The 26,678-nt window shown below is 36.9% G+C and overlaps 1 protein-coding gene across 5 annotated transcripts in view; it reads right to left on the reverse strand.

Moving 5' to 3' along the window:
- ANKRD17 (ankyrin repeat domain 17) overlaps positions 1 to 26,678 on the reverse strand; it is a 183,029-nt gene that overhangs the window by 3,448 nt on the left and 152,903 nt on the right. For all 5 annotated transcript variants that reach the window (XM_066386214.1, XM_066386213.1, XM_066386211.1 and 2 more), the window contains 7 exons: positions 21,798 to 21,969; positions 20,481 to 20,931; positions 19,548 to 19,703; positions 17,186 to 17,335; positions 14,257 to 15,893; positions 8,552 to 8,749; positions 318 to 569 (listed from right to left, as the gene is read on the reverse strand). In XM_066386214.1, the coding sequence (XP_066242311.1) occupies positions 318 to 569; positions 8,552 to 8,749; positions 14,257 to 15,893; positions 17,186 to 17,335; positions 19,548 to 19,703; positions 20,481 to 20,931; positions 21,798 to 21,969 (3,016 nt within the window). The remainder of the gene's footprint in view (positions 1 to 317; positions 570 to 8,551; positions 8,750 to 14,256; positions 15,894 to 17,185; positions 17,336 to 19,547; positions 19,704 to 20,480; positions 20,932 to 21,797; positions 21,970 to 26,678) is intronic.

Raw genomic sequence — 26,678 nt, forward strand, 5'->3', positions numbered from 1 at the left:
AAACACTTTGTGTTACAAAACAAAAGATGAAAAGCTAGGATAAAGGCTAAGGAGACGTGAAGGAAATATTAACATCTCCTTAATATGAAATGAAGAAAATAATATCTTTATATTAGACTATTTTCAAAGAGCAATGATAAATTCAATGGGAAATCACATGGAATCAATATTCTGAACTCTTAAATAAAAACATGTTAGTCAAAACAAAGAGATACGAAAACCCATCCTTTAAGAATGACTGAATATTAAATACTGATTACAATACTTTAGTTAAATGCATAAACTTAATTTCCTGTAAGCAGAATAGCATCTCATACCTTGATTGCCACCAATCCCTTCAAAGGACCAGATGCCACTATGGCCTACTGATGTGGACAAATTACTCCCAATAACAGATGGAGCTGAAGTTCCAGTTTGCCTGATACGTGCAGAACGTTCAGTCCCAATTGGGACTGGGACTTTTCTGTCCTGAGAGACGTTGCTGGGCTTTTCCGACCCTAATGGTACTGATGATGGGGCAGCAGGAGAAGGTGCACGAACTCCAGAGGATACTGACTGTGCAGCAGAATCTAGAGGAAAGATATTTGGAATAGCATACATGTCATCTATAGAGCATATAGTTTTGTGACACCGAGGCTTAAATTCTAAAGATATCTTAAATATGCATTCTGAGGAAAAATAAAATATGAAAATAATGCTTAAATAAATTGTGCATATTAAAAGTCGGTAAGTTCCACGACTTTGTAGTCATTTTTATATATGACTCACACTTTACCATTTAGGTATTTGGTAGTTGAATGTGAAGATGTAAATTCTGCAACTACATATGTAATAAATCATTAAACTAATATTTAAATGAATTCTTGACACTGAGTAAAATACAACAGCAGAGTAATAAGACAATGTTTACATTAAAAAAAATTAACAATAAAATGGAGATGGGGGAAATCATGCCTATATTGGCAATTCCCAAACTGTATTCCTTGGAACACTTGTCCCTTGGTATATTATAATGAAAAAACAAAGGGATTCAGCTATCTATCAAGTCTGGAGAAAAGCTAGATGAAGAAAAAGAAATGTTTCTTTAAATCAGGAATTCACAGGCCTGACTTATGGTGGCTCAATAGATAAAGGGTTTTATGCTGGAACACTGAGGTTGCTGGTTTGAAACCCCCGGCTTACCGGGTCAAGACAAAATCAGAAGCAACTACTATGAGTTGATGCTTTTTGCTTCTCCATCCGCCTTTTACTCTCTCTAAAATCAATAAATAAAATCTTTAAAAATAAATAAATCAGGACTTCACAGAATCTTAATATGCTTATAAAATACCAAGACACTATACCATACGCCTGAAACTATTACAAAATAATACTGAATGTAAACTGTCATTGAAAAAAAAATACCAAGAGAAAGCTATGCCTCATTACCCAATGTTATTTTATGTAATATTGTGTGTGTGTCTGTATTTATCCAAAATATCCAGGTAGTTAATATATTTGCAAAATCTATCTATCTATCATCTATCTATCATCTATCTATCTATCTATCTAATCTATCTATCTATCTATCTATCTATCTATCTATCTAATCTATCCACATGCATGCACACACTCATGCATGCAGACACAGAAGCACAGTGCTTCTATTTCCCAAGGTACTTTTCCAGGAATTTGGTAGACAAAAAAAAAATTTAGTAATATTATTAGCCTGAATATGTTCTAAGAAAGACTTCATATATATATGAAGTCAAATATATATATATATATTTTTTCTTTTTTTTTGTATTTTTCTGAAGTTGGAAATGGGGAGGCAGTCAGACAGACTCCCGCATGCCCTGACCGGGATCCACCCAGCACGCCCACCAGGGGGCGATGCTCTGCCCATCTGGGGCGTTGCTCTGTTGCAACCAGAGCCATTCCAGCGCCTGAGGCAGAGGCCACAGAGCCATCCTCAGCGCCCAGGCAAACCTTGCTCCAATGGAGCCTTGGCTGCGGGAGGGGAAGAAAGAGACAGAGAGGAAGGAGAGGGGGAGGGGTGGAGAAGCAGGTGGGCACTTCTCCTGTGTACCCTGGCCGGGAATCGAACCCGGGACTCCTACACGCCAGGCCGACGCTCTACCACTGAGCCAACTGGCCAGGGCCTTTATATATATTTTAGAATCATATAGAATGGAAAGTACTGTGGAGATCAAAGCCATCCTGCAGAGGTCTATTTTTGATTAAATTGATAGTATCTCCCAGAAATGAGTTGTAGTGACTATTAACTAAAAAGAGTGAATGTGAAAGTACTTCATAAATGATAACATACAGATATTGTTATAATGTGAAACATGACGGGCTTATTAAGTAAATCAAGAAAACTATTACCCTCTAACGACAGAGCAGACCTCCTGTGGTCATGAATCTACTAGCATTACTTGACAACATTTAACAAATTATAAGGAAATGGAAAAGCCACAGAAGTGTCTTTAAAACAATTATCAGTATTTGAAAATTCACCTTAAAATCATACTGGTGTAAGAGGGAATTTAAGAAGATGGAAGAGGCAGCAGCACAGGTTTTGGTGCTTCCTAAACCCACCCATAAAATAAGAAAATCCACAAAGTTAGTGAAGCCGCAAACAAATTCATGGATACCATCTAAAGCAGAACATACAAGGTATCCAAATGAATCAAAAAATACAAGTGAATGGGACAAATCACCACAGCTCGTGCAGGACCAGCCATCTATGTGGAAGGAAGCAATTCTCCAGGTCTAAGAACAGGAGAATACGAGAACCACCACAAAACAGTCAAAGGTACTCAAAGGAAAGCAGAGCAGGCCAACCTGAGATCACCAGGTGAAATGGGGACAGGTCTGCCCGTGCGGGGCTGACTGCAAGGGATTCAAAATAAGGTCTAAAAAAGCTGGTGCAATACAAGCCCTATGAGACTCTCAAGACAACCGGCTGAAGCCTCCTTCCAGCATAAAGCCCACACTGATGAGAAAATTCTGGAACCAGGTTCCAAACTGAGCAGGAAACGGACAAGAGAAGTAAAGGGAACATCCAGTTGAGAGTAGGGCAGATGGGATAGGGGTAGGTGGGTAAGGACAACAAAACCAGCAGATTTAAAGAAGTGTAAGGCTATATATTTCACACACTTCCCTAAAAGAGGGAATTCTGGTACCTTTAAGCTAGAAAACATATGCTGATCCACATATCCCTTCTGTAAGTTCAGGAAAACTCATTTAAAACTGCAAAACACAACAGAATTGCAGTCAAATTCTAAAGAAAGCTATTATATGAAATAAAACTGATATGGATCATAACATGTTGCAGACAATAAAAATATGCCAGAAAGAAAGCTAATATCCTAATATTTCAAAGACACCTTAGAAAAAAACTATAATCTAAAATTCCAAAGTAAGCTAAAAGGAAAAAAATATGAAAAAACAGAAGAATTGAGAGTTAGTGAAACTAGAAACAAGATGACAAAACTCAGGAAAGTATTAAATAGAAATGAAAGACTCGAGGAAAGACTAAATAAATTGAACTATAAGGAACTATAAACACAAGAAATAGTTTTGCTTACTGTTTTCTAAACTACGTATTGAAAAGGTACAGTTACATATCTATGAAAAATTAAACCAGAACAACTAACACCAAGACAGAGTCAAAAGGAGCAGGCAGGAAGGTCAGAAGGAGAGATGAATGAATCTTACCTTCCCCGAGGCCCATTCCTGAGAGTCTGCCCTAACATCTGTATGATCTAGTTTCCTTTCCTGTAATCCTCCAAATACAAAAGCAGAGCAATAACAGCAACCATCCAACATTCTGTTTATTTATTTATTTATTTATTTTCATTTATTCATTTTAGAGAAGAGAGACAGAGAAAGAGAGAAGGGAGGAGGAGCAGGAAGCATCAACTCCCATATGTGCCTTGACCGGGTAAGCCCAGGGTGTTGAACCAGCGACCTCAGCATTCTAGGTCGACGCCTGATCCACTGCGCCACCACAGGTCAGGCCCAACATTCTGTTTAAATGAAAAGAATAACTAGGTTTGCCTGCTGACCTGCTCCATTGAGACATTTGCCCTTTCGCAGATTCTGCCACTGCAGCAGTCATAGCTTTTTTTTTTTTTTTTTTTTTTATCACATGGTTTCCTGCTTTTTCCCTGCAGGTCTGGACTGACAACACACTTCTGACTAAAGAATGATCCATTTCAGGCTAGCCAGTAATCTATGACATGGCCTGACTTGAACATAAAGAGTTGAGCCAATCATACTCCTCATTCAGGAAGATGCAATTAATAAGCAGAGAAAAGCTGGTTAATTAACTATGAACTGAATCTTGAGAATCATATACAAGATTAGACTGTGAAGAAGCCTAGTGAAAAGAAAGTAAACAGAAGAGATTCATAAGAAACAGACCATGAGCAAGAGATCATAATCCTCTAAAGAGAAAATAGCTGTTCCAAACTTGGGATGTCTGAAAATGTCCCTGTATAGCCTTAAGTAAACACCATTTTCTTTAAGACTACTTGAGTGGATATATATCCCTTACCATGAAAAGAGCCTAGTTATTATAATTTCTTTTCTTGTCTCTAATTATTATAATTTCTTTGATAAGAAAACAGCAAACTCTAATTCAGAGCCATTTTTTTAAAAAATATGTCAGCTTATATATTAGAGAAAAAACAGATTTTAGAAGTTCTGTGGGGCCTTATACAATTTTGGGAACCTCTTCCAGAAAAAGAATACAAAATTAGTTACAGGATATTGGCAGGGCCCATTGCAAAAGAGGTTCTCTGAAGCTGAAGCGCCATGGCTTCGTGGTAAATCCACTTCAGTTCTGAGATGACAATAGGGTCCTGAAATCACACTGAAAGAGCAATTTTACAAATTGTAAAAGTGCCCCTGCTGAAAAATTACACTGTGTTTTCATCATTCAGTTCAGTGTTATTAAACTAGAGTAGGTCATGAGATGAATGTATTTGGTCAGGACTAGCATAAAAATTGTAAAGGTTAAAGAAAACAAAATAGAAAATACCAGTGTGCAACATATAAAAATAAGTATTGTTTTGTAAATATATTATTTTAACTACACATACACATGTACATATATATGATTGTAAAATTAGTTTCTTTCTTTCAAAAATGTAATACTTTTTTATTGCATTTTAATCTGACAACATTTTTATAAGACTGAATGTCAAGACGGCCCACTGACTAGCTCTGCCAAGGACTGAAACTCACAGACCAGAGCCAGTGATCAGTATCGATGCATGAACTGGATGAGTGTTGGTAGGATAGACCTTAGCAGTTTGAGTGGGGTAAGGACTTAGCTGATCTCTGCCCATCTGGTATGTAGAAGGTTCTTAGACATCTCCAATCTGTTGTCCTAAGGCTTCAAAAAAGGGTTCATTGCTTTCTTTTATTATTATTTTTTAAAGTTAGAAGGCTCTGTCCCCCACATCTCAACTTGATTTGCCAGGGTCCTAATACCATGTCCTAATGTCCTACAGAAGGGGAAGAGGAGTGGAATTCTGAAGAAACGTGACAGGACCTGTTCAAGTACGAATAACCAGATAAATGTACTGTGAAAAATAAGTTATCTTTCTGCAGTAAGTTCTACAACAGCAGCATCCAGAATGGAACTTTTAAGAACAGTATCTAGATAATTACTGAAAACAAAATTTTAAAGAATACTATAAAAAAATAAAAATACAATATAATACCCATGTGAACAAATGGCCTAAAGAGTTAGAAGTCAGACAAAACAAACTAAATGGTCATTAAAAAGCAATAATATTTAGATCTCTATTAGGCTAGAAAAATGCATACTAGTTAAAAGTTCAGAATTAGAGGTAAAAGTTGTAAGGTCTTGACTGAAGCAATCATTCTAAGTGTTGCAAATGAAGACTGTAATTCCTTGTACATTTATGAGTTGTTATTATACTGTAGGGAAGAGTGTTCCCTTCTCCTGCACTTACATAACATTTTACTTATACTGTAATCATTACAGACTCATGGATTGATTTACCCAATGAGCTGTTATTATTCATTTTGGTGGTCAAATTGTTCTGGATTTGGCCAGTGGGGACCCCTTCAAGGTGTCTCCTGTGTCCTTCTGACATGTTCCCATCATTCTGAGCACTTAGTTACTCTCTGACACTCTAAGACTTTGCAGGCTCCTCTAATACCTATTATGCCCTAGCTATTTCTCCAAGTTCTACCTTCTTTAAGGGGAAAAAATTATTTAACAGAATGATCTGGACACTGGCTATGTTCACTGCTACTAAAGATTCACTGCTTTCAGTAGACAGAACTAGAAGAAAAATGTCAATTTTATATGATTCAATCAAATACAATGTAATTAAAAATTCATGAATTCACATTGCTCCTCTAATTCCAATCCAATTCCACATGGTTTGTGTTGCCTTAACCCATTCTACATTTGTCTCTCAGTGAGAACCCTAGATTACAACATCAATATACTGTACTTATTTATTCATTTTCTCAATCCTACAGTATATCTCATACAGTTTTAGGCTTGCTTACCCATAATACTAAAAAAAAATCCAAACAAACGTCCTAGGTAGAAGTGAAGATCTGTCTGAAGCCTATATGTCTTCTGACTGAAGGGTACATTAATTTTTTCTTTAACTGGTACATTATTTTCAAACTTCTTACATTATTTCTGGCATGTTTCTATCACAATCACTTTAAATTCTTTCTTAAACCACTTCACACTTAGGGTCATCTGTGCAAGAATAATTAATATTCTTCCTTTGTGACATTATTGTTCCTCATTATTTGACAAGCACAAGAAAACTATACAACATGCAAATTCACAAGTAATTTCATGCTTTAGCTGGCAATATACTTTGATATGCACAGTTTAGCTGGTTTCTAACACTCTTAAAAGAAATTCTTAATTTAAAAAAAATGGTTCTTATTATACTTTCCCAAAGAGGAAGCAATACGATGTCTTTATCCTCACACAAAAAAAGTTGAAAACCACAAACACAAAAATCCAATAACCTTACTACAGAATTTTCTTAATATGAGTGAATTCCCTCTTTATGACTGATGTTCCTTAAGGTTGAAAATCTAATCGGTACTTCCAAAGTCTGATTACAGTTAAAAATACACATCTGATCATGTGAAATCCCTTGTGCTGTTAACATAGGACATGAGATTTAAAGATGGACAGAAAGCAGGTGACATTTATACTTCTATGGTTAGAAATCTTTCTCTTTGGCAGCTGTACTCTCTCTCTCTCTTTTTAAAGATTTTATTTATTCATTTTAGAGAGAAGAGGGGAGGAGCAGGAAGCATCAACTTCCATATGTGCCTTGCCAGGCAGCCCAGGGCCTCAGACTAGCAACCTCAGCAATCCAGGCTGATGCCCCATCCACTGTACCACCACAGGTCAGGCAGCTGTATTCTCAAATAAAACAAAAAGTCAAGGTAAAGCAACTGGTGGTATAGGAAATATTTTTTTCCTCAAAAAATGATCCCTTGGCAGGGTGAAAAAACGGTCCCTCAGCCCTGGCCAGTTGGCACAGTAGTAGAGCATCAGCCCGGCATGTGGATGTCCTGGGTTTGATTCCTGGTCAGGGCACACAGGAGAAGCGACCATCTGCTTTTCTACCACCCCCCTATCCCTCTCTCTCTTTTCCTTCCATAGTCATGGCTTGATTGGTTTGAGTGCATCGGCCCAGGAGCTGAGCATGGCTCCGTGGAGCCTTTACCTCAAGCACTAAAAATAGCTCAATTGTGAGCATGAACCAAGACGGGCAGAGCATCAGCCCAAGACAGGGGTTCTGGATGGATCCTGCTCAGGGTGCATGCGGGAGTCTGTCTCAATCTCTCCTCCTCTCATTTGGAAAAGAGGAAGACAAAAAGTAGATCCCTCTTAGAAATAAACTTTAGCCCTGGCCGGTTGGCTCAGCGGTAGAGCGTCCGCCTAGCGTGCGGAGGACCCGGGTTTGATTCCCGGCCAGGGCACACAGGAGAAGCGCCCATTTGCTTCTCCACCCCTCCGCCGCGCTTTCCTCTCTGTCTCTCTCCCCTTCCGCAGCCAAGGCTCCATTGGAGCAAAGATGGCCCGGGCGCTAGGGATGGCTCTGTGGCCTCTGCCTCAGGCGCTAGAGTGGCTCTGGTCGCAACATGGCGACGCCCAGGATGGGCAGAGCATCGCCCCCTGGTGGGCAGAGCGTCGCCCCATGGTGGGCGTGCCGGGTGGAGCCCGGTCGGGCGCATGCGGGAGTCTGTCTGACTGTCTCTCCCTGTTTCCAGCTTCAGAAAAATGAAAAAAAAAAAAGAAATAAACTTTAATAAAATATTCTAAGTTTGATATAACTAAGGTTAATTTCAGTTAATTTAAAATCCCAGAAGCTCTACTGAAATTCATAGATTGCCATGAATACAAATTACAGCTTTACAGTATTAAAATTATGACAAGGTTTAAAAGTTAAAAAGTCCTAACTGAAAACTTAAATCCTTTTGTTTTTAAGGAAACATATATACAAACTCTTCTTATGAAATTACAGTATATATTACTCACCATTTGATGCTGATGAACATGGGGTCAACAAACTAAGTGGGGAAAAATGCTGTCTGTTAAAGTTAGCAGCTGCGGGTGCTCCTCCAATGGGTGCCCCAGGTCCATACATTTGACCTCCGGAAAGGTTTGAGGCAAAGTTTCCCAAATGTGTAGAAGAAGGTGTTACAGAACCATATGGCGTGTCCATATTAACAATACCTATAATGTAGAAGATAATCATAATTTATAGCGGTTACCCCACCCCAGGTAAAACAATTTAAAAACCTAAAATTTCAAGAGACCTTAATATATCCAAAAAATTTTAGGTTAAAAAAATGTCTCCTTGCTTACTTCTTTGTTCACTGACTCATCATTTCCCCCTTTATTTTATAAATATAAGTATAAAAGTTATTGAAAATGTAATTTTAATATTTGAAATTTTATTAGTGATAAAATACTTTTAGATTTAATATCAACATTGGAATTTAAAAAGCTTTAATGGCCAAGGAGTTGCATAAAAATTTTGTCTTTAAAAACTTAGGGGGGGAGGGATGAATAAGCAAAACAGAGGATTTTTAAGACACTGAAAATGCTTTGTACGATGCTGTAATTGTAATACAGATCATTATACATTTGTTCAAACTCATAAAATATACATCACCAAGAGTAAACCCAAATGTAAACTCAGGATTTTGATAAGAATGTATTAATGTAGATTCATCAATTGTAACAATGTACTGCTATGATGGGAGATCCTGATTGGGGGGGGGGGGGGGCTATACAGGAAATCTCTCAATGTTCTCTCAATTTTACTGTGAATCTAAAAGTGCTATTAAAAATTCATAGTCTTAAAAAGAAAACTATAGAATAAAAAGAAAAGGCTGTAGCTAAACAGAGATGTGACGATCAGCATCTTAACTAAGTGGCCATACTTTGCATAGCTAACAGTGGAACAATCATCTATCATTGAGTGTGTCCTGATATAACGCAGTGTGAAGTTCAAAACACCACCTAACTGATGCTCCTGCCATAAATGTGTAACCTGAATGTATCACGGATTGAAGAATCAAATTAATCTGAAATGTGGGACATTTTTTAGGACAACTGGACTCTTCAAAGGATTCAATGTCAAGAAAAACAAAGGAAGATATTAAGATGTTTTAAACTGGGTGAGAGTAAAGAGATGTAATAGCCAAAAGCAATGAATGAACCTTGATTTGATCCTGGATCAGAAGGAAAAAAACAAAACCTCACATAGGCATACAGGATGTATTTGGGATAAAGGTACCTGCATATTGGGCGTTATTACTAAATTAATGTTAATTTTCTTAGGTCTATACCACTATTAATAGTGGAATAGCTATAAAAGCAAACATGCCTGTTTTGACCTGAATCTAGAGAATTCTCTTGGCTTTCATCAACTGTACAACCTCCCTAAATATTGCCTCCTTTATAGAGCTTACTATATCCTTATTATTATTTTTTTAAAATCAGGCTTTCTAAGGAGCCAGGTGTCTTATCCCAAAGCTGGAAGAAATGTTAATTTAAAAATATTTTTATTTATTAATTTTAAAGAGAGGAAGGGAGAAAGAGACAGAAACACTGACCTGTTCCTGTATGTGCCCTGACCAGAAATCGAACCCACAACCTTTGTTTATCTGGATAACGCTCTAATCAACCCAGCTGCCCAGCCAGGGTTAGAGCTTATTTTAATCCACAAAATAAGATTTCCTTTTCTCTAAATCTTAATTTTAGTCTTTCTCAACACATCACATAAATTTTCACATATTTTTGAAAGAAAGGTGAAGTACTATCACTAAATTCCAACTATTATAAAAATGAAATATAAAACCATTCAAATACATCAGTATATGATCTTTTAAAATCAAATTATAGATTCTATTGTTTTAGTATAAGAGAACTTGTTTTAGAAAGTACACATAGGTATTTCAATGAACCCCCAGCAAGAAAAATTATTGAAGTAAATGGTCATTACATTATAGTTACATGTTATATAAATAAGTAAAAATAATAGCAAATTCCCACTAAATTTAGAAAGTTTTTTATTACAGAATGTCATATTTTTAATAACACAAATCAGGTTCACAACCTTTTTGTAAAAGGTTAAATAATAAATACTTTTAGGCTGTCATTAGAGCATGAAAGAAGGTGTAACAATATTAAATGACTGGTCATGGCTATGTTTCAAGAAAACTTTATGAACACTAAAATTGGAATTTCCTGTTTTTTTGTGTCACTAATATTATTCTTTAAAAAATTATGTTATCTCAGTTTTATTTTTTATTTTTTATATTCATTTTAGAGAGGAGAGGGAGAGACAGAGAGAGAGAAGGGGGGGAGGAGCTGGAAGCATCAACTCCCATATGTGCCTTGACCAGGCAAGCCTAGGGTTTCGAACCGGCGACCTCAGCATTTCCAGGTTGACGCTTTATCCACTGCGCCACCACAGGTCAGGCTGTTATCTCAGTTTTAGTAAGTTACAAATGTAAAACAGAGAACTGGCTATATTTGACCCATGGACCATTGTTTGTCTGTCACTAGTATGGATTATCTTTAATTGCTAGAAATGTTCGTATTAAAAACATGTAGATCTAATTAAAGCCTGCAGTTTATAGTTTATTATATTGTAACAATATTATCTTCTTAGTTTTAATAATATGTCAAAGTTCTATAAGATGTTTATTTAGGGGAAGCCGCAGTAATTATACAACTCTTCTATAAATCTAAGTATATTTCAAAGTGAATAGTTAAAAAAATAATCCTTCATAAATATACCCTCTCTCTCTCTCTCTCTCTATATATATATATATAAATATCTTTATTATATGCGGCTTAAGTGTCTGTTTGTCGCCGATAGCTTATTGGTTGCTTGCGTAACTGTACTAGCCAATGGGGTGAAGTTGCCACGGCTGAACCCAAATTGAGCGGGTCAGGGGGAAGGTGAACATTTGTTTGCATTGGCAATCATCTGCTTTTGAAACAATTTAAGGCTGAACCCAAATTGAGCGTGTCAGGGGGAAGGTGAACATTTGTTTGCATTGGCAATCATCTGTTTTACATAAAAACTACATCTTAATGTAATTTCTTTTAAGAATGCCTCCTAGAAAATACAGCACTGAGGAGGAGAGAAAAGGAGCTAAAGCTGCACAAAAACGGCTTTCTCGACAAAAAGAAACCACTGAGCAGAGAAAGACAAGGCTTGCTTCGGTCGCAGAGCAAATGCGTCTTTCTCGGCAAAATGAGACTGATGAGCATAGAGAAACAAGGCTTGCCTCAGATGCAAGACAAAAAAGCCTGTCTCGACAAAATGAGTCCCTTGAACAAAGGCAGGAGAGAAATGCAAAAAAATGACAGAGTAATGCTGACCGAAACACAAAAAGGATTAAAACAGTTTCAAACAGAGAAACTTTAATTTTTGAGCATTCCTCTGGTGACATGAATATTAAATGTGAACACTGTCAGTCCTTAAACTTCAAGTTAGAAACTAATCGATTTGACCATGGCAAGAAAGGATTTTCTCAATGTTGCAAGTACGGAAACATTGTAGTTCCACTAATTGAGAATTATCCACCACTCTTGAATAAATTATTGACTAATCAGCATCCAAATAGCAAACAGTACATGGATAGCATTCAATCCATTAATAGTTCGTTTGCTTTTGCGTCCATGGGAAACAAACCAATTGACTTGCCTGGACCAGGATTTTATTGCCTGTTCAAGAGTTCATGAAAGAACGGAGGTAAAATTAAAAATTATTGATGGTCCTCTGCAAGGCAAGCTTAAAAATGATGGAGAGATTTACACAAGAAATGTTGTGTACAAAGAGATCTTTGACATGTGAATTAACATTTTATTATTTAAATCACCTTTATTTATTGAGCTAGCGGGGGCTCTTAAGAAATGTACCGCCAGTGGTTTCCTTCATTGCACTCTACTTTAAGCAATTAAGCAAGTAGAAGGGGGAAACCCCGTGGGGCACTAAGCAAAGGAGCGTCCTTGCCGCCTGCCCTGGGTAATTCAGTTTGAATTAGCAGACACCTTTGCACAAATCATTTTAATTACAATTTATAATATCTAGAACAGCGGTCATTTCGTATGACCGCCAGGCTTTCTAGTGCATATATATAAATGTATATTTATATAAACATCAGCACTAAAAGAACTTTCTATGATAATATATGTGTTTGATATTGGTACTGCCCAATATGGTATTGGCACTAGAGATATATGCTAGTTCAGCACCTGAAATATGGCCAGCTAACAGCCACTATGGAACAAAATATAGAGGATACTAAGAAAATTGAAAACAGAACTGCCCTACAAATCCAGTAATTCCATTTATGGGAATATATTCAAAGGAAACAGAAAAAACATTATGTGCACTCCCATGTTCATAGTAGCATTATTTACAACAGCCAGGATATGGAAACAACCTAAGTGTCCATTTGGCAGATAAATGGATAAAGAAATTGTGTGTGTGTGTATATATATATAGTAGAATATTATTCAGCCATAAAAAAAAATTCCTGTTATTTCTGACAACATGGGTGGACCTTGAGGGCAATGTGCTAAGTGAAATAAATCAGACACAGAATAACAAATTTTGTGAGTCTTATGTATGGAATTGACAAACACACAAACTCTAGAAAAAGAGATCAAATTTTAGAAGTTGTAGGGAAGGGGAAATGGTGAAAGGCGGTCAAAGTACAGAATAAATAAGAATTAAGGTTGTAATATACAACATGATGACTATAGTTAACACTGGTGTACAATATATGTAAAAGTTAAGAAAGAGTAAATCCTGAGTTCTCATCATAAAAAAAAATAATTTTTTTGGTTTTTCTTTTTATTGTACCATATGAAATGATGCATGCTAACTAAACTTACTGTAGTAATCAATTCACAATATATGTAAGTCAAACCATCATACCATATACCTTAAACTTATACAGTGATGCATGTCAATTATACCTCACTGAAACTGGAAAAAATATTACAGTAAGAAATATGGCAGCTTGACTAAAAGAAATCTTCAATTTTATTTAATTTAAATAGCACAAATGAAAAAATGTTTTTCCATTATTTAAAAAAAACCAAATTCAAATTTTAAAATTCTTTTGTTAATTATATTTTATTTGAAATAAAAGCAAACTTTTGATGGCATTACCTTATTCAAATATGTTAGACTTTTGAGAGAAAAACTTAACTAAATATTTATTTATGGGAAATTCAAAATAAAATGCACCAGTCTAACCCGGTCGTGGCACAGTGGAGAGAGCATCAACCTGGGATACTGAGGACTGAGATTCAAAAGCCCAGGGTTGCTGACTTGAGCCAAAAGGTCGTTAGCTTGAAGGCTAAGGTCGCTGGCTTGAGCAAGGGGTCACTGGCTTGGCTGTAGCCCCCAGTCAAGGAAAATATGAGAAGCAACCAATGAACAATTAAAGAGCTGCAACTATGAGTTGATGCTTCTCATCTCTCTCCCTTTCTGTGTGTCTCTCTCACTAAAAAACAAAACAAAAATCCAAAAAGCCAAAAATAAAACCCAGTTATTTCTAAGAAGATTAAAGCATTTAAGTTAAATTAATACAGCAACTTCTGTCCATCTGGCCCAGTAAAAGTAAAAATACTAGAAAATGACTTTGAGTTTTCACATTATTTGTGTAAATGACCAGCTACAGAAATGTCAGAAAATACAAACTTACCTGAGGGACTTGGAGCGGGTCTCTGTAGTGGTGGTCTAAAACCTGGAGCTTTGGAAGTATCAGACTGATGTAAAGGATCTGAATTTGGCAAATATGAGGATTTTCCTGATAGCATAGATTCTGGTGTTGACTGAGATGAAACAACAGATCCTCCCCAGAAGGCATGAGCAGAAGTAGGGTTATTTTCAAACAATGTGCTGAAGGGCCCAAATGGTAAGGGCGCACTGAAATTGGGAGCAATAGGCTTATTTGCTGGATGTACTGAATTTTGACAAGCACTTTGTGTACTTAAGGTCGAAGGTAGCTGAACAGAAGAGGGAACACTATGAGGTCTTTTAATGTGATTGACACTGAGGACTGCAACAGATGAATTCTGCACTGGAGCTGGATTCTTGTGAGGGGCAGTTGTGCCATGAGAGGGTGGTCTAATAGCAGGGGGTTCCATTTTAGGAGCAGGCTGGGAGCATCCCATTTGCGTCTGAGGCATAGGGTAAGTCACTGGGGCAGTAGAAGGCACCGCCACTGGAGCAGAACTTGTTGTTGCTAAAGGAGGAACAGTCATTCTAACTTCCGGGGGAGGAACCTGAGACTGCTGAAGAGGTGGTCTTGGCTCCTGAGAAACAGATCCTGGAGGTTGCTGCTGAGCAGCATGAACTGATGAATTCCCAGAAGCACTGCTGCTGTTTGAAGGTCTACTATTAGCGGTTTCTACTGCTGGCGGACTCCCTGCGTCCTGTTCAGAGGAGGATGCCCCTTTATTTGGAGATGCTGTTCCACAATCCAAAGGACTGTTTCTAGAAACCCCTCCTGGCTGGGCTGGTGGTGATGGGGAAGATGGGGATGAGACTGGGTAGTGTTCTTTGGCAGTAGGCATAGGATATGTGGCATTTGTGGGTGCAGTGCTGTTGTTGCTTGCTGTGGTTGTGACTGTTGTGGTGGTGGCATTGGATGTCTTTACAACCGTGACAAAAAGCTGCCTTCTGACGGAAGGTGAACTTGGACTGCCATTTGTAGATGTACCAGGCACCGTTGAAGCTGATGAACTGGTTGTAGTTGTTGGACTTGAAGTTAAAGAACCTGCTGAATTCACCTGAGAACCACTGCTATTCTGATTGCTATGGCGAGGCACCATGTGAGGCTTAGGCGAGTTAGTAGCTCTGGCAGGGCTCAAAGGCCTGACAGGAAAAGGACCCCAAGTGGATTGAGCTGGTGGAAAAGTACCTCCAAAGTGGGTCATGGGCAACCTTGGTGGACGGATCTGCTGGAAAGTCTGAGCAGCAAGCAAAGCATGTGCAAACTGGGGAGGAGGATATGCTAATGGAAGAGAAACTGGAAAACCAGGCCTCACATTATTCACTGGGTTCTTAATGGTTTTGTGAGTAGATGCAGAAGAAATTGCAGGCACAGTGAGTGCTGTGGCAGTTTGAGATGTTGATGACAAAGCTACAGTCGTCATTTTAATTCCCATTAAAGAACTGTTAGCAGCAGTGGTGGCAGGTGCTGAGGACCCTATTTTGGAATTTGCTGAGGAGCTTTTCAAACGATTCTTTGGAATAAGTTCGTCAATTTCTTTGTCTGGATCCTTGATCAGAGCATTGATCAACTGAGTTGCTTGTCTTGTTGATTCAGTGCCACCCCTGTAAATTGATGTAAAAGATTAGGTCTACTTTTTTTAATATGTAAAGCCTAAATTCATCTGCAAGTCTGTATATACAGATATACAGAGAACAATAACCAAGATTAAGATTAAACAGCAATTCTCTGACTACTCTTGAAGTATTCTGCAAAAAAACCCATAAACTGTCTTCACATGTCATTAAATTTTTCAAAAGAATAATGATTTATTTTCCAGAAATTCATTTTACTGTTTTCCTTAAGACTAAGGAATAATTAATTTTCCTACTATAAATTAATTACAGTTAGAAAAACCACTGCACTCAAAAGCCTATTTAAGTTACTGTCAAGTTAAATGGTTGATCAATAACAAAAGCAATACAAGTACAAGTACACAAGGAAAATAATATAACTGAGTAAGAAAATAAAATTTTATTTTAAATTCTGGTACTAGGAAGACCCTATCTGTGACAAATTCAGTAGTGGTTTCTCTATTGGTAGAATATTATAATTCCTTTCGAATAATGTCTCAAAATGAGAGGAATCAGGATAATGCCAACAAAGGCCATAAGGTCAAACCTAGTGTTAGATCTTTAGAAAAATACTTAATTGTGAGGAAAATCTATTAAAACCCTACAGGGGAAATTACTTATAAAGGGTATCTGCTTTCTTCTTCTCTTTAGTCAAGGTAGGTTGTAACTACCCACCTATCCCAGGAGAGAAAATACAAAATAGGAGAGGAAAATAAATACAAAATGGAGCCTCATTCCTCTTGAGGTGATAAGCTATATAACTATCAGCTCTCCTACTACTATGAAGAAGCACTTGTCCCTCCCAACCAAACTTATAATTTCTTAGAGTATCATCTATATTTTAAAGGTATTCAGACACAGACATTCAATTCAAGACAAATACCCACTTCAGGTTTACATCTATTACTGACCTCATATTCTAAGGACACAATCTCACAATAACAAAGCTCAAATGCTAAAAGAAAGATGGAAACCTACTGCTTAAAATATATTAAGAGACCCATTTCTTCTTAGAAAGTCTCAATAAATTTTTTAAGAATATCATGTGAACGTAAGTAAAGGATTATCTAAACCTTTGCCACACACAAAAATCCTTTAACGTTCTTTGAAATACTTTACAAGAGCACAAATCAGCAAAGAAATTAAAAAGGTTATCTTCTCAAATTCTCATTTTAAAAAAGTATGCTATAAAATACGAAGTTCCATTGAAAACGCAAATGCTTATATTAAGCTATAGTGCAATAACACATAAAGGAAAAGCAATGTAAGAGACAAAGTTTTGCCTTATAGTTATTATCCGGTCTCCTGTCTTGTCTTTCTGCTTATCAATATCTATGTGTGCACCCGTGAACTCCCGAATAGCATTAATATTACAGCCTCCTCTTCCAATCACTCTGGAAATCACAGTTGATGGAACAGACACTTTCTTCGACCTGTTTAAAAGTTACAAAGATAAATTAAGATAAATCATTAGTTTCACTGGTTGTAATTAAAATAAGAGAGTGTTACTAAAATATGTTACTGAAAATACAGATTACTGGTGAATAAGATTCTTCTATCTATTCTCACTCTAGGTGATAAAAGGCAACTAGGAATGACAGAAAAAAGAAAGAAAGGACAGAGAGAGGGAGGAGGAGGGGAAGAAGGAAGAGGGAAGAGGAAAGGCAGAGGGTGAGGAAGAGGGGAAGGATAGAGGAGAAGGACAGGAAAAGACAGGGAGAAAAGAGTAGAGAGGGAGAGAGAAGGAAAGCTTTGCTATAACTTCACATCTCATTACCAAAGACCGTTGGCTTTTCTGACTTTCATCCTTCATAAATACTTGTCAAGTATATTCTATGTAGACATGCACTGTGTTAATACAAACAGAATAGCAAATAAGAGAGGCATGAATGGCTTCTTGGGCGCACATAACTGATTCACATTCTTTTTATTCTCTAAAATATAACTAGGAGGATGGTATTAAACATTTGTTGTTTCCCTGCATTCTTTTGGGGGCATTAAAATTATCCAGATATGGAAACTCACTAAAAGGATGATCAGTAGTGTAAAAAAACAGAGAAGTCCACTGAAATTTCAAAAAGGCAAAACGCATCTAACATTTGCAAAATTATATTACAATTTTTAAACATTCAGATTCAGGAAAGGCAGATACAAATTTCTGTCAAGTTTAAATTAAAGAATACATCTAAAAGAAATATAGTATAACTCTCAAAGAGAATGAGCCAATTATGCTTTAATGAAGTAAATTATTTAAAATAATTATTAAATTAAATGTTATATTTTTAAAAGGTTTGATTTCTTCCCTTTTATAAACATGACTAAATTACTTGACAATTCCTTCTTCCCTAAAGGGAATAATAATGAACCAGTGATCATTATTTTTAAATCAGTTAGGAATGTCTGTGTATTACAATACAAAGTGCATGTAGAAAAACTGATCTACCTTTTGTAGAGAGTACTCTGATGTTATAATTTCAATTAATTCAATTGCATATGTGAATAAGTGTGTATGTGTGAGACAAAGATAGAAGTAGAAACAAAGACAGCTCTTGTTTCAAACAATCAAAAGTTTACTTTTTTGATGGAATTTCTGGGGAGTTCTTTACAATAAGTTATAATGGAGAAAAATGATTTATAATGGATTTTCTGGGTTTGTAGTATCTTATCATCTTTTAGTTTCTGGAATACTGTCTTTCTTTTTAACACATATTAGTTAAAAAAAAAAACCAAGCAAAATATAATAAAATACTATTTTAGTCCTAAAATCCTTGAAATAAAAGTATCCTATAATTTAAAGACAAGAATAGTTTAAAATCCAATATTTAGAGGCCCTGGCCGGTTGGCTCAGCGGTAGAGCGTTGGCCTGCGGGGGACCCGGGTTCGATTCCAGGCCAGGGCACATAGGAGAAGCGCCCATTTGCTTCTCCACACCCCGCCCCCCTCCTTCCTCTCTGTCTCTCTCTTCCCCTCCCGCAGCCAAGGCTCCATTGGAGCAAAGATGGCCCGGTCGCTGGGGATGGCTCCTTGGCCTCTGCCCCAGGCGCTAGAGAGGCTCTGGTCGCGGCAGAGCGACGCCCCGGAGGGCAGAGCATCGCCCCCTGGTGGGCAGAACGTCACCCCTGGTGGGCGTGCTGGGTGGATCCCGGTCGGGCGCATGCGGGAGTCTGTCTGACTGTCTCTCCCCGTTTCCAGCTTCAAAAAAAAAAAAAAAAAAAAAAAAAAAAATCCAATATTTACTCATTCTTCAAATACTTACAAGCATGTAGTAGATAATACAGGGGCTCTGATTACAAATTTGAACAAAAACTATTACTTTAAAGAATTTACATTAGTTCTCTACCAAATACCAGTACCTATGGGAATAAAGCACATGCCATCATCTTTTTTATGTAAAAGCTCCCAATTTTAAGAGTATCTATATATATATATATATATATATATATATATATATTTTTTTTTTTTTTTTTTTTTTTTTCCATCTAATACATAATGTAAGTTGGCTCCATTAGCTAAAATCAGCCTTGGGTCACCAGTTTGCAACCTTTGGAATTTGGAGGAATTTAATTATAAGATAATAAACCACATTTCACTAGAAAATAGAGTACATTAAAAGAATGAAAAAAAAATCAAGTAAAAACCACTGACCTTCTTACAACTTCTTTCCATCCTTCTTCCCTCTTTTGTCCACGCTTAGGACTTGCTACTGTTAACTTCCCGTTTGGAGAAGAAAGGGGAGACGGACCCGATTTTGTGCAAGTGGACAGAGAATTACTGGTCACTTCACTGACAGTCTCTGACAATCTGTAACAGAGGGAGGAAAAGTACATTAAATACAGAACAGATGCAGAATTTATAAGTGGGAAAGACAATTATATCACTTTATTCTTTTATTTGTAGAAATATGAGCAAATGAACTTATTTTTCACTTTTTAAAACTTAGCACAATATAAAGAGCCAATATTTAAAAAGACAGTATATAGAGGTCACATTTAACAGAGTTGAATCAGAATAATAATCCCTGAGAAACCATAATCAATACTTTCTTGGCTAACTTTAACAACCAAAATAAATAAATTACATAGTAAAAATAATTTTATCTCTAATTATTACAAAATTTAAAAAGTAGCTTATTTTTCAAATCAAATAAAATTGTGCCCTTGTTAACACAAAGGCAAACCCTTATTTTGTCAGTTCTTTGATTGTTTTATCAAAAAATTCAGCAACAAAGCTTTTCCTCATAACTGTAAATCAGTGGTCCCCAACCCCCAGGCCATGGACCAGTACCGGTCCATTGGCCATTTGGTACCAGTCCACAGAGAAAGAATAAATAACTTAATTATTTCCGTTTTATTTATATTTAAGTCTGAACGGTGTTTTATTTAAAAAAAATGACCAGATTCCCTCTGTTACATCCGTCTAAGACTCACTCTTGACACTTGTCTCGGTTACGTGATACATTTATCCATCCCACCCTAAAGGCCGGTCTGTGAAAATATTTTCTGACATTAAACCGGTCCGTGGCCCAAAAAAGGTTGGGGACCACTGCTATAAATAACAAAATTAAAAATTGGAACTAACTTTACTGAAGCCTTGCCAGAAACAGATTTTCTCTCTTCCTTTGGAAATGTAACCAGAACTGATGGCTGTTTCTTGTTGGTCACAGTGGTGGTGACCACAGCAGGTGAATGATTGTCACTCTTTCGGCTGCTGTTGCTGTTACTACTTTCATCACTGCAGCTGGAGATCCTCATGTTATCACTGTCCCCACTCTCGCTGGTACTGCTGCTTTTCGACTCTCCTCCGTTCACCTTCTCTGGCTGAGTGTATGAGATTGGTAGTGGATCATCAAATATAATTTGAACATTTTCTGGAGTTATCTTATTTTTCCTGTTTTTCCTCTTTGAACTGGTTGTAGTTATGGTATTATTTCTTTTACCATGGGAACCTGCCAAAGTTGTCCAGGTTGCAGATATACCGATGGTGGTGGTAGTTGTGGCACTTGGAGGCTCTGTCAAGACTTCAGGCTCCTCTGTAAAACCAGCAATAATGATTTAGCAAATTCTAAGAATTCTTAGAATATATTTAGCTGTAAGCACTTCAAGAAAAATAAAAGGAGTTACTTTGCTATTATCAGACATAAAGTCATCAGTCATTCCATCATTCACCAGTAATGAGATGGATATGATTGATCTATTTATTCTCTGTCCCTAAGTCCTCAATAATGCATACTGGGCAATCATAAGGAATTATATTGGGGGAAATCTTGGAAATATGAATATATATTGTGTACTGCATACTTTACGTAATTAAATTTCTCAGGTGTAATAATGTTATTAGGGTTATGTAAAATAATGCTGTTTTCCTGGGCAATACATACTGAAGTATGTATGGGTGATTTTGCATAATAAGTACAGCTTATACGCAAACTATTCCATAAAAGAGAGAGAAAAAATATAAAAAAAAAGATGTGTCAAATGTTATAAGAATTTAGGTGACATTTATGTGTTCATCATACTAATGATTAAACATTTCTTCAAATTTTTTTTCAAAATAAAAGGCTGGAGGAGGGAGGAATTCACACACACACATACACAACATTGCATACATATTTGGTGGTTTAGTAGCAATGGTTTCTCCTCACAATATCTCACCTCAAATAATCTTTTAACTAGAACCCATTTAAAAAGGTGTTTGTTTTATCATTTTTTCAATTTGTAGGTTTGAAATTCTTCATAATAAAAAGCTAGGGAGGTGTCTATAAAAGAAAATAGCATTTAATACTTTGAGGCCTTAACTTAGAAATATATTTTTACCTAAGTTACTGATATTTAAAAACTATAACTTTCAAAACAATGTATTTTATCAAACAAATGAGATGGTTTTTAGAGAAAATACCTTCAACTTTATGTTTTTCTTTTTCTTGAGCAGCTTGGAGTTCAAAGTTCTCTTTATTTTTGGCTTCAATTTCTTCTAGTTTTCTTCTTTGTTCTTCCTTTTTCTTTCTTCTCTTCTCCTTTCTCTTTTCTCTTTTGGCAGCCAAAGCTAGCCTCCGGCTTTCTTCTCTTAACTGTTAAAGAATCAATAAAAACAGAGTAACACTGGAATCCACCATGGGAAAACAGTGGCATATAATGTCATTTTACTATACAGAAACTGGGATACCATAAAATTCAAAGTCATATTGCTCAATTCATTGTTTGATCAAGACCATATTCAAATCACTATAAAGAGAAAATAATTTTTAAAGGGTCAAGATCAAATTAATGCTAAAAATTTAATTTTTTAAGACTTTATTTATTGACTTTAGAGAGGAGAGGGGGAGAGGGGGGGGAGGGTAGGAGTAGGAAGCATCAGTTTATAGTAGTTGCTTCTCATATGTGCCTTGACTGGGCAAGCTCAGGATTTAGAACTGGCAACTGCAGTGTTCCAGGCTAATGCTCCATCCACGGCGCCACCACAGGCCAGGCATGAATTGGATTTGGGGAAGATGGCCCGGGGACACATCCACCAACATCCATATTTTCTTTTGCTGCTCTCTCTGCTGTGGTCTTTAAAGCTGGCTTGGATGTGCAAACAGTGTTCTGATGAAAATTCCTCATTTATGCGGGTTCATGTAGAGACACCAAGTCCAATATGAATTTTGAGGAGTTTTATTATAAAAAGCCGGCGGCATACACAGGGCAATCCTCCTACCCAAATCATGCAGCCAAAAATTTAATTTTAAAATGGATAAATGATAAAGAGATATGTAGCTTCATAATCATTAAACAAATCTAAATTAAAATAACAAGGTGCCATGTTTCAGTCATTAATTTGTCAAAAATAAAAATGTCTCATATCAGCATAAGTTTTGAAAATAAGTTGTTTCCTATGTTGGTATGGGTATATTTACATTTTAGAAATTTGAAAGCCTGTTATGAAAATTACAAGTTGTTTATCCTAAGAATTTATTCTTTATAAAATGACTATCTCTAGTGAAAAAATACTGACTCAATAATTTCCACTGTAAAATTAATTATAATGGCAACTAACAAAAAAGAGAGTAAATTCATCCAACGGTGGGAACAAATTAATAATACATATTCACAGAATACTAGGCAGACATAAAAAGTATTTTAATTGTAAACTTGGGAGGAAATGCTCCCAATTTACATTTGGTAGGATGAAGAGCACACTGCAGACCAAATCTCTCACTTACAGAGGCAAGTCACCCTTATGTAAGTCTTTTTATAGCAGTCCTGTACTGGAAAAAAGAACTAAGGATCCCTCATCAAAGGCTTACTAGGACTACCTCTAGAGAATGGGACTGGAGAGAGGGGGCTGAAAGGGTGACTTTCAATTTTACTTTACATAACTGTACATTGTTTCGATTTGTCAAAATGAGTACAACATATTATATTAAAAAATTTAAGAATAAGTGTAAAAGTCCAATATCTCTTAAACCATTTAACTATTAAATTTCCTCTTTGGTTCATAGAGTGGAAAATTGTTCAAACTGTTTTGTTTTTATGTTCCCTTATAAATGCTTTCAAACTATGTATCCCCTGCTCATAATCTAGTGTTCTGTATATTTTACATGTATTTTAAATATCATGTCAAAACAATGATATTCAGTGTATGGAAAAGGTCACAATATCCTAAATAATGAAACCAGAGCTCAAAGACAAGCGCATAAGCCAAATTAACTTATTTTTCATAAAATTTCTGACTTCATTTTTTAAGTCTTTCACTTTTGTTAAGGACTCCTCCTGCCTTTTCAACTTACCCTGTTAGGTATCTGAAAGGTTCTGTAAACCTTTAAAGTTTTCACTCTGGGGCTGTGATGGCGAATCTTTTTATAAAAACTGCCCACTTCTGCAGTGCTGGTCAATCTGGTCCCTCCCGCCCACTATTGGGCATTCCAGCTTTCATGGTGGGCCAATCGTGGCGCCGTTTGGTTGCTCCAATACCACCCACCATGAAAGCTGGACCGCCCACTAGTGGGTGGGTGGGAGGGACCAGGTTGACCAGCACTGCAAAAGTGGGCGGTTTTTATAAAAAGGTTCTCCATCATGGCTCTAGCAGGGGTCTTCAAACTTTTTCTAAAAACCGCCCACTTTTGCAGTGCTGGTCAACCTGGTCCCTACCGTGCAACCAAACAGCGCTGCGATTGGTCCACCATGAAAGCTGGACCGCCCACTAGTGACCAGGTTGACCAGCACTGCAAAAGTGGGTGGTTTTTATAAAAAGTCTGACGACCCCTGCTAGGGCAATACACTATAATTATATTCTCTTGGGAGTAGAGATAAGTCTTTTGTTCCTGAAAAGGGAAACAGGCGATTCTGTAAAAAAAAAAAAATGATACTTTCTCAGGCAGATAGACTTCAGGAAAGGATACAGATTAAGTTGAAATTCTAGAAATCGTCTTAATAGCACCCACTAGAAATTTCTAAGTACACCAGTTTCCAGTCTTAAAAAGGAGGGAGAAGCTTTTAACTTGTAAAGACTAGGAAAAAAGTAGTAATTGGTGACCTTTACTCCCTAGTTCATGGCAAAGGAGGAGTAAAATATTGTTGGGCAATTGAATTTGAAAAATATCATTTTTGAGGTTGCTCACTTTTATTGTTACAAAATGGGCTGGGCAGAGCCAGGTATGTGATCTGTGAAATTGCAAATTACCTTCCTGCTTGAGAAGGGCCATTGTTATGCTAATATTGCCAGAGGAGAGCCCACCCCAAAGGAAAGTTTTAAAAGAGAAGGAGAAGGAGAAAGAGGAGAGAAGCCAAGGTGGCAGGGAAAGAGAAAGAAGCTGGCTAGCAGAGTAAGAAGCCATGTTGGTAGACGGGGAACCAGGAGTGAGGGACTTTGAGACTGGTGGGGCCTTTGATTCTAGGAGGAATGGAAAAAGATTCTCCTGGGTGTGGAACCGGAGAATGTGTCAACAGCTTTGTGAGCTCTGAATGAATAAAGGGAAGTGTTTTCCCTGTGTGTTTGCTTGTCGGCCGGTAAGAGACTTGAATAAAGGAATGGCTGACCATTTTTTGGCCCCACTGTTTCTTTACTGTCTGCCTGAATCCAATGGGAACCTGCATATGAATGGCCAAACAGCGGCAACTACTGGCCATGTATATATGATTAGAGATATTTAAAAGTAGGAACTGAGCACATGTAACGTAGCTACTTGCTTTAGTGGGGCACCCTGTTGGTCCTCAGAAGTGCTTTCTCTGCATGAGCTGCAGTGAGGGAGGATGTGGTTGTCTTCTCTTGCTGATTTTGATGGAATAAAGGGGTGAGAGAGAAACAGTGGAAGTGGAGGTAAAGGGTTTATCAAATATATTTTTAAAGCAACTGAGGCTATAGATATAAAGTGTGTCCAATTCAGAATTAGGAATAATAAAACATTTTAATCTATATTATGTCTGTACGAACATAAAAGCCTTGAGAAAAGTACAGGGAATAGCTTTTGGGGAATCAAAATAACAAATGAAATTCAAGACTCTTGACTCAGCTAGGATGGATTTTTTTGATTTGGCTGGATTTTAAAATTTGTACAGTGGCAGGAGGTAACTGTGATTAGTAACCAAGGGAGAGGGAGACATTTTTTAAAAGTAGAAAAGTTAAAAAATAATTTAATAAAAAATAGTAAAGTTTAAATCAGTAAGCAGGTTCTAATCTAAGCCCACATGGCTTAGACTGGGGTGAGGGGATATGACGAGCTACAGTAGGTATTAGTGTGTGGGTGTGGCTATCTTAGGTATGCTCATGTCTAGGCTTTATGGAGTTCAGTGGAAGCCAGCCCTTTGCCAACACAAACTCAAGTTATCAAACTTTTTTTCTTTCTAAATATTAAAGTTCTAGGACTAGTATTTTGATAATCTTATTGATCTTACTAACCTTTGGACTCACTAAAAAATGGGAAACAAATTCAGAAGTCTTAGTGAGACATTTTGGGAGAGAGATCTCAGACTATGGCTGCAAAGACCTACAAGGCATGGAACTCTCTAAAACTGAGAATTAGACAAGATAGATACAGACTCAGGAGGCATCATAAATTTGCAGGTAGTTGAATCTAATGAATTTAATGAGATTACCAAAAGGAAAAAGTTATAACTCTACATATGTGTATATTTATGTGTGTGCATAAGGGGGGGAGGGGGGAGTACCTAATTAATACTTGAAAAAAAGAAAAGAAAAAAGAGTAAATGAGACTTTAGGGAAGCCATATTGGGCACCAGAATACAATCAGGAAAAAGTGGCTTCAATGGGAAAAGAGTTTTATGAAGGAAGGCAAATCAACATTGGTAAGCATCACAAAGTATCAGTAAGAACTGAAAAGAGGTAACAGGATTTGGCAGTAAAGATGCTGTTGGTGATCTCTGTCATGGTTCACTGGAATAGTGGGGAGTAGGCAAATGATACTGGATTGAGGAATAAAAGTATAAAAAGTAGGGTCAATAAGATTACTCTCTTAAAAAATTTGGAGATGGAAATAAAATACTAAGTTTGAGTTAAAGTTTCATTAGGATATTAGGTTAAGATGTAGGCAGAGGGCAGTAGTTAATGTAATAGCAGACACTCAATATAAAAGCGTATGAGGAGGTGGTAATAACTTATACATGATCCCAAAGAGAACAGATAAAAACAGAATAACTAAACCGTGAAGATTCAAATAAGTCTGGAGGCACAGGAAAATAAGTAAGAAATTCAGTCTACACCCTAAATTTTTCACAAGGTACATGCAGGGGCCTCATTTAACTTATTAGGGAACTGGGAATATATGTGGAAGAGGGTAGAGGC

The sequence above is a fragment of the Saccopteryx leptura genome, chromosome 5 (assembly GCF_036850995.1).
Source record: "Saccopteryx leptura isolate mSacLep1 chromosome 5, mSacLep1_pri_phased_curated, whole genome shotgun sequence".
NCBI lineage: Eukaryota > Metazoa > Chordata > Mammalia > Chiroptera > Emballonuridae > Saccopteryx > Saccopteryx leptura.